The 10942-nt window shown below is 38.6% G+C and overlaps 1 protein-coding gene across 3 annotated transcripts in view; it reads right to left on the bottom strand.

The window, feature by feature from the left end:
- Window positions 1–4374: 4374 nt before the first annotated feature.
- Window positions 4375–10942, bottom strand: part of LOC145357316 (B-cell CLL/lymphoma 7 protein family member B-like) — a 31279-nt gene continuing 24711 nt past the window's right edge. The window contains exons 6-8 of one of the 3 annotated variants that reach the window (XM_080210552.1): window positions 10619–10698; window positions 9106–9234; window positions 4375–8976 (exon numbers count right to left, since the gene is read on the bottom strand). In XM_080210552.1, the coding sequence (XP_080066678.1) occupies window positions 9136–9234; window positions 10619–10698 (179 nt within the window). In that variant the 3' untranslated portion in view covers window positions 4375–8976; window positions 9106–9135. Of the gene's footprint in view, window positions 9235–10618; window positions 10699–10942 lie in introns of all 3 variants that reach the window. The other 2 variants (XM_080210551.1, XM_080210553.1) reach the window with 2 other exon arrangements.

The raw sequence follows: 10942 nt of genomic DNA, 5'->3' as shown, positions 1-10942 counted from the left end.
CCAGTGTTTTCTGTTGAGAAAAGCGTAGATGTTAGGGAACTTGGGGAAATAATCTGAAGGAGTGTACATATTACAGAGAAGGGGATACCGCAAGTCTTAAAGTGCATCAAGGTGGATAAATCCCCAGGACCTGATGAAGTGCATTCCAGGATGTTCTGGGAGGCCAGAGAGGAAATTGCGGGTCCCCAGCAGAAATATTTGGATCAGTGATAGTCACAGGTGACGTGCCTGAAAATTGGAGGGTGGCAAATGTTGTGCCTTTGTTTAAAAAGGGCTGCAGGGAAAAGCCTGGGAACTATAGACCAGTGAGCCACACATTTGTGGTGGGTAAGCTGTTGGAAGGTATTTTGAGAGACAAGATCTATAGGCATTTAGAGACACAAGGACTAATTAAGGATAGCATGGCTTTGTGAGTGGAAAATCATGTCTCTCAAATTTGATTGAGTTTTTTGAAGGGGTAACCAAGAAGGTAGATGAGGGCAGTGCAGTTGATGTTGTCTACATGGATTTTGGCAAGGCTTTTGACAAGGTACCGCATGATAGGTTGTAGCGTAAGGTTAAATCTCACAGCATCCAGGATGAGGTAGATAAATGGATACAAAATTGGCTTGATGACAGAAGCCAGAGGGTGATTGTAGAGGGTTGCTTTTCAAACTGGAGGCCTAAGATCAGTGGTGTGCCTCAGGGATCAGTGCTGGGTCCACTGTTATTTATCATTTATATTAATGATTTGGATGAGAATATAGGAGGCACGGATAGTAAGTTTGCAGCTGACACCAAGATTTGACAGCAAAGAAAATTATCTCCAATTGCAATGGGATCTTGATCAATTGGGCCAGTGGACTGATGAATGGTAGATGGAGTTTAATTTAGATAAATGCGATGTGTTGCATTTTGGTAGATTGAACCAGGGCAGGACTTACTCAGTTAATGGTAGGGTGTTGGGGAGAGTTACAGGACAAAGAGATCTAGGGGTACAGAGTCCTATCTCCTCGAAAATGGAATTACAGGTGGACAGAGTGATGAAGAAGACTTTCAAAATGCTTGGTTTCATTGGTCAGAATATTGAATACAGAAGTTGGGACATCTTGTTGAAGTTGTACAAGACATTGGCAAGGCCACGCTTGGAATACTGTGTACAGTTCTGGTCCCTCTATTATAGAAAGGATATTATTAAACTGGAAAGAGTGCAGAGAAGATCTAGTAGGATGCTATCGGGACTTGACGGTTTGAGTTATGAGAGGCTGGATAGACTAGGACTTTTTTCTCTGGAGTGTAGAAGGCTGAGGGCTGATTTTATGGAGTTCTATAAAATAATGTGAGGCATAGATCAGCTAGATAGTCAATATCTTTTCCCCAAGGTAGGGGAGGGCATAGGTTTAAAGTGAGAGGGAAGAGATACAAAAGTGTCCAGGGGGGCAATTTTTTTACAGAGGGTGGTGTCTGGAACAAGCTGCCAGAGGTAGTAGTAGAGGCAAGTACAATTTTGTCTTTTAAAAAGCAGTTAGTTACATGGGTAAGATGGGTATAAAAGGATGTGGGACTAGCTTTGGGATTTAATAAAAAGGGCAGCATGGACAAGTTGGGCCAAAGGGCCTGTTTCCCTGCTGTAAACCTCTACGACTCTATTGTCCAGATTGGTTGTTTGAACATGGGCAATGAAGCTCAGGCTAAAAGTTAGATGATGCCTTTTTCTGAGTGACTCTATGAAAGATCTTGTGTCGTTGCATTAAAAAAATCAAATTCCACTGAGGAGGTTTGAATTTAATTCTTTGGCACCTGAGGAGTCATGAATAGTGCAGAACATTGTGCAATCATCGATGATTATCACAACTTCTGACCTCATGACGGAGGGAAGGTCCTTGATGAAGCAACTGAACTTGGTTGGGCCTAGGACATTAGCCTGAGGGACTCCAAAGATTTCCTGGAGCTGAGATGACTAACGATCCACAAACAGAACCATCTTCCTATGTACCAGGTATGACTCCAACCAGAGGAGTTTGCGCTGTGGTACCCATTAATTCCAGTTTTGCTCAGGCTCTTTGATGCAACACTCGGTCGGTTGAATGTGACCTTGATGTCAAGGGCTGTCACTCTCACCTCACCTCTGGAATTCAGCTCTTTCATCCATGTTTGAACCAAGGCTGTAATGAAATCAGGAACTGAGTGACCCTGGCAAAACCCAAATTGGGCATCACTGAATAGGTTATTGTTGAGCAGGTGCTGCTGGATAGCACTATTGATGACTCCTTCCATCATTTTACTGATGATCGAGAGTAGATGATTGGGTGGTAATTGGCTGGATTCTATTTGTCCTCTGCACAGGACATACCTGGGCAATTTTCCACATTGTTGGGAAGATGCCGGTGTCGTAGCTGTACTTGGAGAGCTCGGCTAGGGGATCGGCAAATTCTAGAGCACAAAGTCTTCAGTACTATAACCGGAATGTTGTTATCAGGGCCCACTGTCTTTGCAGCATCCAGTGCCCCCAACCATTTCTTGATATTGTGTAAAGTGAATTGAACTGGTTGCAGACTGGCATCTGAAATATTGGTGAGTACTGGAGGAGGTTGAGATGGATCATCCACATACCACTTCTGGCTGAAGATTACTGTGAATGCTTCAGCTTTATCTTGTTGGTCTCACCCTTTATGGGAACATGTACTCTATTTCTTTTTGAATGATGCCCACTGCTGTGATGTGGATTTTCCCACAGTTAGCTGCTCCCAGTCTACTTTGGCCAGATCCTGTCTCATCCTGTTACATAATGTGGAGATGCTGGCATTGGACTGGGGTAAGCATTGTAAGAAATCTCACAACACCAGGTTAAAGTCCAACAGGTTTATTTGTTAGCACAAGCTTTCGGAGCTTTGCTCCTTCAGATGAACGATGAGTTGTGTTCACAGATGGGACATATATAGACACAAACTCAATTTACAAGATAATGGTTGGAATGCAAGTCTTTACAGGTAATCAAGTCTTAAAGGTACAATACATACCTCTTTAACCTGTGCTTAATCCTCTCTCCACTCACATTGTCTGTACCTTTAAGACTTGATTACCTGTAAAGATTTGCATTCCAACCATTATCTTGTAAATTGAGTTTGTGTCTTTATATACCCTGTTTGTGAACACAACTCCTACTCACCTGAAGGAGTGACACTCTGAAAGTTTGTGCTACCAAATAACCTGGTGTTGAGAGACTTCTTACTGTGTTTATGCTATTACCATCAGCCTTCCCCCAATTCAGAAAACTTATTTCCAGTCCATCTTTGTCCTTTTCCATAGCTGTCTTAAATTTTATCTAGTTATGGTCATTATCACCCAAATGCTCCCTCACTGACACCTCTACTATCTGCCCGACTTAATTCCCTTAGATCCAGAACTGCCCCCTCTCTTGTAGGGCTTCCTACATGCTGGATCAGAAACCTCTCCTGGATGCACTTTAAGTGTTCTGCTCCCTCTAGGCCTTTCACACTTTGACTATCTCAATTAATATTGAAGAAGTTGAAGTCCCCTACTATTATTAGCTTATTATTTTTACACTTCTCTGAGAGGGAGAATCGGGATATTGAATATAATCAACCATGATCAAAATGAATGGCAGAGCAGACTCGAATGGTCCCTTTTGCCCCCACCTGACCCTCTCCCCTTCTTTGACAGCAAAAAGGCCAGCACATTTCTACTTGTCAATTTTGAGGAAGTCATATTGAATTCAAAACTTTCATTCTTACTCTCTCCACAGATGCTTCTGGACCTGAGAAGTTCTTCCAACACTTTGTTTTGATGTTAGATTTGCAGTATTTTGATTGTATTTTACTGGTAGATTTGCAATTTATTGTTCTTGGTCAGGTTGCTGTCATTCCATATTATGCAATTATTAATGGCTATTAATATAGCATCCACAAATGAAAATATCTGCTGTACCTCTCAAGTTCCCTTATAATCTAACACATTAACTTTTATTTAGCAAGGAGTAGATGAGCTTATTCCTCAAACTTCATATCTATCATTTGACATTTATAGGCCTATTCTGGAAGTTAATATTTTCTTGTATTTTGTCAGTCCTCATTAGTATAAACTAAACACTCAACTTTGGCAAAAAGCATTTATGTATATGAATAAACATGGGTTTAAGCACTAGTCCCAGTGGAAGACAAACTCCAATTCTGCCATTCTGAAACATGAGCCTCTAATTCCACTTTGGTCAACGGTCCACACTTGCCTTTTGAAATCCCAGGTATAGTAAACCTTCCGCATTAACCTTGCCCATTTTGTGGGGGGAGGGGAGAGGACGGCTAGGTTTTATTAATCTACAAATATGCCAGTTATGTTATAGTCACTTGTAATATAAAAGATCAAAATAAAAACATGTTATTTTCAATCAATTGCAATACTTTATTTTCACAAGCATTTTTAATAACAATCTAAATAATCATTCAGGTTTTACAATATGAAAGGCAACACTTAACCTCTGAGGTAAGAAAGTATTTTTTGACATTATGGTTTGCATCTTCAGCAATTTATTAATCACTGAGGCACACACCAGTGATTTATACATTGTTTGCTTTTGTCTCAGTGTTCATGAATAAGAGGCAAATTTTACAGTGAATAACGCAGTGAAGGCAATAGAAAAGTATTAGCACCCATTCTAAGGTGCCCCAGTAAATATCAGAAAATAACTTTCACTAAGTGCTTTATCTTAAATGGAGCGGAGTATGCAAATAACCATAATACACAAATACTTTAAAAATACACACGTGTGCTTATTCCGATTGCCAAGTCTGGTGCTTACCTTTTCAAATTTAAAAGAAAATATCAACATGAAAAACATTAAAACCAAATGCATAACTGAAAATCCATTGTTTAGAACTTGGGCTGTGCAATAGAATCAAACTAGTCATTTTGTAAAATTGAGTGCTAGATAATTGGTGTTGACATAATGTCTGTCACTGTAACTAGAATGCAATCTGAGCAATATTCCCCATTTGACAGTCAACATATACCTTCAAATCATGTTTCTTTGGAATGTCACACTGCTAAAGTGTGACAACTTATTAACATTTCTCTTCACTACCTTGACAAATTCATTTGAGCAGTAAAAGCCAGGAACAATATTTGCAATAAAGCTAACAAAGTTTTTTTAATTATGAAAAGAACTTATTTACATTTATGAACCATTTAAAACACAAACTTCTACAGACTGTTGAATTAATTTTCAATATTGGCTGCTATGCACAGGTATATAATACACTGTGTCCATGGACCACCTTTATGCAATGCCTATTGCTTCACTGGTCTAATAATGAACAAGGCTTTTCACACAGCCAACTCACATTAGAATCACTCCTACATCAGTATATTCTGAGACTGATTGAAGAAAATTGAGTTACAAATCAGTATAAAACTCAAGGACATAAGTCCATTACAACACTGAAAATGAACTGCCTATTATATCTCAGGAAAATTCAATTAACTACCATTCAAATCTTATTATGAGAAAGTGTGAGTCTGTTCACATGTCCCAGAACATTCTGGCTGGTTTCCATTCCATTGCACAACACTCCTTGCACTCAAAGCAAACTTTTAACGTAATGTCCTGGACCAAAAACAAACAGTAGCAAAATGGAATTACAAAGAAAAATATTCAACGTACAAATCGATTAGTCTATTTAGCTCTTTGTATTCAAAAAATATATCTCTTATGAATTTTACTTCAGAAATTACAATCTTTAATAGTTTTCACATTGTCCTGGCTTCATTTCCATGAAAAGCAAAATCTGTATCAGCAAGTTGGATGTGTCCATACTATAATTAGGAAATCTCTGCTCTTCAAAGATTCTGAACAAGAACCCAGTGGTTGAAAGATCTACTATGTACAGCAGCCATCTACTATGAATCTCCACTGGGATGGAGATTGGGATGGGCACACCATAATTGGCACTAAAAAGATCCATACTTTGCTTATTCACACAGAATTTTTTAATACTTTTTAATGTTGTCAAGATCCACAAAATAAATGATAAAGCTAAAACATACAAAGTATTGACAGGGGCCACAAGTAAAAAATTAGGAAGTTAGGAGTAAAAAGTAGAATCAGGAGGAACTTTTTAACCCAAAGGGTAATGTAGATCTAAAATATTACATAAGGACAAGATATTGAAGCACAAAATACAAAAGCTGTACAAAATGCAGTCAGATCCATATTTGGAAAGGAGAGACTGGAGGTACTTTTAACTTGCACTGCTCTGTGAAAAACAAGTGATAGCAGTTATGCTGCCCATTTTATACTCTACCTCATTTACATCAACTTCAGTAGAAATGAAACATTGGGCAGATTTAAAATGGCTGCCAAATCACTATTACCTGCTTTTCATATGGCGAATATGGAGATAGTGAGAAGATTTGTACATGGACAGATGTATAAAAGAGGGGAGAGCCATGTGCACCAAACAGAAAAGTTGAATACAAAATGAGGACAACAGCAAGTGAGGATCAGAAATTATTTTCCAAACTCAAACAAATAACACTGACATACACCTAGGCCAGGCAGCAAGCATAGATCGTGAATAAGGATTTGATTAGGGGACACCACAAGAACACACGTTTTGGGCCATTTGTGAAGGGCTGAAAGAGAGGATGCTTAGGCAGGAGCACTGTCCAGGGAAGAAACTTCTATTAAGACAGGCAGGCTCCAAGGACAATGGGAATAAGAAGAAAATATTATGCTTTACCCTGAACTGCCTTTTCATTGTCCAATTAATAAATGATTTTTCTGCACGCTTGTGCCTAAACAGGCAATTAGAAAATTATATAGAAAAACATTCTGCAAAGTTGGGGGTACAAAATATATAATAGTTTTAAAATAAAGTCAGTATGATGAATGTCCAAGATTTTGTTTTTGAAAATTTCTCCTTTCTTTAAAGTGTTGGTTGTCTCTTGCAGGGGCTGGGGGTAGGTTAGACAAGTCTGATTTTTTTACCACTCCTAAGTGATACTTTTTCATGTAAGCCCCAATGCATTTTCACAAAATTCTCATCAGTTGGCAACATGCCAGCTAATAATTAAGATGATTAAACAATGATGTTTTCAATAAAAACTGGAATAGTGGTATATGATAACCAGTGTAATGCACTGGGATCATGACTATGTTTATGGATCTGCATACTACAACTGTCAGATTGTATTTTGTTAAACTCATTGATTAATCAGTATTACTTGTCATTTTACGCAGCTGGCATTTAATCTAGTATCATCCCTAGTTAGGAAGTTGTCTGTTTTCAGTAAAACCAGCTGCAGAAGACAGTAGCCGATTGATTTAGTGACCAAAGTAATAGAATGTGACTTGTTTTGGTAGCTGAAAAAGAATTTTCTTTCCTCTTCCTCTCAACATGCCAGCTCCTTGCTGGGATTCTATTCCATGGATGCCAGTAGTCTCCAATTATATTGCTAAAGTAGTCAATTTTCTTGTGTGAGCCTATGCAGTCAGTGCTGACAAGACAATTCAAATACGGAGGGAATTACAATTAAATCCAACCCAGTCATCAAGTCATCTACACATACATTTTAATGTCATAGTCATAAGGAGCAAGAACCCTGGCTGGTTTTCCACTGAAGGTGAACATATCCAAGAACAAAATTTATTTATTTTCTTAGTAAGTCTCTAAATCATCTGTGAGCCACTGTAGAGTTCTCCCAAAGGAAAAATGCAACTCCTGGTTAAAAAGGTACAGAAAATTGGTTCAGAGTCACTGAAAAAGTGCATACTTTTCTGCAAAAGGTACAACAAAAGCCAACAATATTTAAAGATATTGTTTCTCCACAAGATTTCCCAATCTTTTTTTCTTAAGCAAATTTATTAAAATGCTTAGCTCCAGAAATGTAATGCCAGAACATTACCGCCCCACCTGCCACGGAATCGGAGCAGATGAGGGGAGGACAACGGAAATGTCCATTGACATCAGGCGGGATTTTCCGGTCTTGCTCAAACAAGGCTGTAAAATCAAATATGCGTGGTTTATATGCTAGTCTTAGAGTTGTTTTATCAGGAAATGTTGAGCAGGTTAAGTTTATACTCATTGGAGTTAGGAAAAAGAGATGATCTTACATAAAATTCTGACAGGACTTGACAGAGTGGATGCTGACAGGATATTTTTCCTTGTGGTGGAACTAGAGCTTAGGAAGTAGAGCTTCAGAAGAGAGAGTCTCCCATTTAAAACAGAGATGAGGAGGAATTCCTGTTCTCAGTGGGTCATGAATCTTTGGAATTCTGTACCCCAGAGCATTGTGGAAGCTGAGTCATGAATATATTCAAGATTGAGACAGACAGATTTTTGAAGTATAGAGAGTCAAGGGTATGGGTAAAAGACAGGAAAGTGGGGTTGAGGTCAAGATCAGACCAGCCATGATATCACTGAATGGCAGAGCAAGTTCAAGGGGCCAAATGCTCTTAGTTCTTATGTACTGAGTATTTATATACAACTTCAACAGTATTTTTTTTTAAACAGTGCCCTTTGTGCCTTCCTTGGCTGCAGATGACAACTTCCAATTTTGCATCATGGAGAAAATTTCAGGGTGAAGACTGGGTGTTTAGGGATAAAGTCAAGAATCAACATCAATCTGTCTTCAATCAGCTCGTTTAATCTTCATTAAGACTTGGAGGCACTTCAGTGTCAAGGCACTTTCATATTGATGCTCGAGCTCCGTAATAGCAGCCCTCAAATCTCCATTCCACCTTTTTTATTGTAGCGGTGTGCAGCCATTCCCTGTGGAAGGCCAATAGGAAGGAGGCCAATGTTTTCTTGCTTTCAATAGGTATCCTTAGGACCCATCAAACCCAAATGATGCTAATTAAGAGGCGAGCAGGACAATTCCTTTCTATTAGAATACTGCTTTTGACACTATCAATATAAAAGTGTCTTCAACTAGGAAGACCCAGTGGAGCCATGGACCACACCCCACAAAAGGGACATCATCCTGCAATACAGAAACATTTTAAATTCAGACCCAAAAGTCACAACCATCACAATTCATTAAAAGTAAAAAATAAATATCATTCTTCAAAAATCAGTCAGTCAGTCGTGTGATGGTTAATTCAGAGTGTACCATGGAATAGAGCCAAGTCGAGATTCTGGGTTAGCTCTCAGTTACTGGCTGGGTCACAGCGTTCTGTCCAGTGCAAACCCTCTTCAGTGGTGGTGCCCCTGAGTCTTCATCATCCTCCTCTTCCACGACCTGTGAACAAATTACAGAAAGAATTGATCTGAAGAATTAGCAAATCTGTCCTGTCATAGTTAGAAATTTTTGACTGAAACCAAAATTCACTGCAACAAGCACCCAAATTAACATTATGAAATTGGCCCCTATGAAATAAACACTGAAAAAATGTAAATCTTACTGATGCTGAGTACAAAACTAAAGTTTTCTTTCCCGGTAAAATTGCCTGGCCCTGTGAGATTTTCAGGGCCCTACCAAAATATTTTCTTCACTGAATTAATAAATGAACTAGTAAAAATTCTGAATGGTTTAGTGAATCAGTTTTGTTCCAAATCAATTCAATGTCAGTGGGATTTGAAAATGTAGAGATAAAGAGCTAAAAAGAATGCATCTCTCTTGAATCTCAAAGTTATTGCTAACACCTTTTAGTTTGGTTCTGACAACAATAATTTTAACATTCCTAAGAGAATTTGCAGAAGGAAAATTAAAAGGCCAAAAAAAAGCCCCCAAAAGGGTAATTTATAGCTCAGCTTTCTGGATCAACTCTGCAAATGCCCTCATCTCAAATTTCTGCTCTATTCGTCATTGATCCTAGCTGGTTGACCACTTTCCAGTACCTTGCTGAAGTGGCTATTCATGTGCAAGCCTAAAGACAGGGAACCTGCAAGCTATGGGAAGCACCAGAGCAAGCTTCATCCTGCTGGTCCCTACACAATTTTAATTTCACAGCAAAGACCACAGGAAAAGTGATCAGTAACTTGAGCCGATTTTCCCTCTTTAAATAAAGGCAAGTGTAGCTTCCCAACTGTCATCATTTTAACCCACTAAATCACCAGGAAGCCCAAGTATAAGGTTTATGGTCATAAAGTGCAAATGTTTTAAGTGTATTTTAAACCATCCTGTACAAAAGTTTTAAACAACTGTACTATCTCTTGAGCACTAAAAGTGTTGGCAACGGTCATCTTAATTTATAAACCAATGGTTCTGCAACATGGCTAAAATTTCTCTAATCATTTTCACCTATGTGTTTGTCAGGAATTTATTATTCCCCTTCCACTATGGCTACGTGATATCTGATCTGGCATTGAAACAGGAACATTAATAACAGGAACATTAATAACAAAATGAAAGTGGCAGTGTGCATACATAGACTAAGATTTGTCCTTCATTCATCACTCTGTGTGCTTTTCTAAAATAAAATTCTGGGATTTGCACATTTGACTCACCCATGTCCAATCAGAGCTAAATAACCCGAGTAAAAGAAGTGCTGTTTAAAGAGTTCAAAGTTGGTTCTGGAGCTCAACGTAAACATGTGTTCTGCTCTAACTACTTAAATATATATATATATAAAAGCTCAGTATTTCCTGAATGTAGGTGTGCACGCAATATGTTCCTGGCTTACCTGAGGCTGCAAGGGAACCAGTTCCTCCTTTGTGAGCATTGGAGGGTCATCTCCTACTTCTGAGGAAGGAAGGGAAGGTTCTGTGAGAGAGAATTGACAAATTACAACTGCTATAACCATAATGTCCATTTGCTGAATAACAGAGAGATGGCAGCGAATCTAGCAGGAGGAGAGAGAACAGTGAAACTCTTAACCAAAAATAAGCTGGAAATTGGAATGTTAGTTTGCAATATTTTCAAAGCAGCTTTTTATACTGATCATTCAAACACTGTCAGGAAAGCATTTTAATAAATTAAATGGAAACTGTGTCTAGACAGGAAGAGA

Source organism: Carcharhinus amblyrhynchos, chromosome 23, assembly GCF_965287045.1.
Source record: "Carcharhinus amblyrhynchos chromosome 23, sCarAmb.v2.hapA, whole genome shotgun sequence".
Classification (NCBI taxonomy): Eukaryota; Metazoa; Chordata; class Chondrichthyes; order Carcharhiniformes; family Carcharhinidae; genus Carcharhinus; species Carcharhinus amblyrhynchos.
This window is presented reverse-complemented; position numbering and strand designations above follow the sequence as displayed.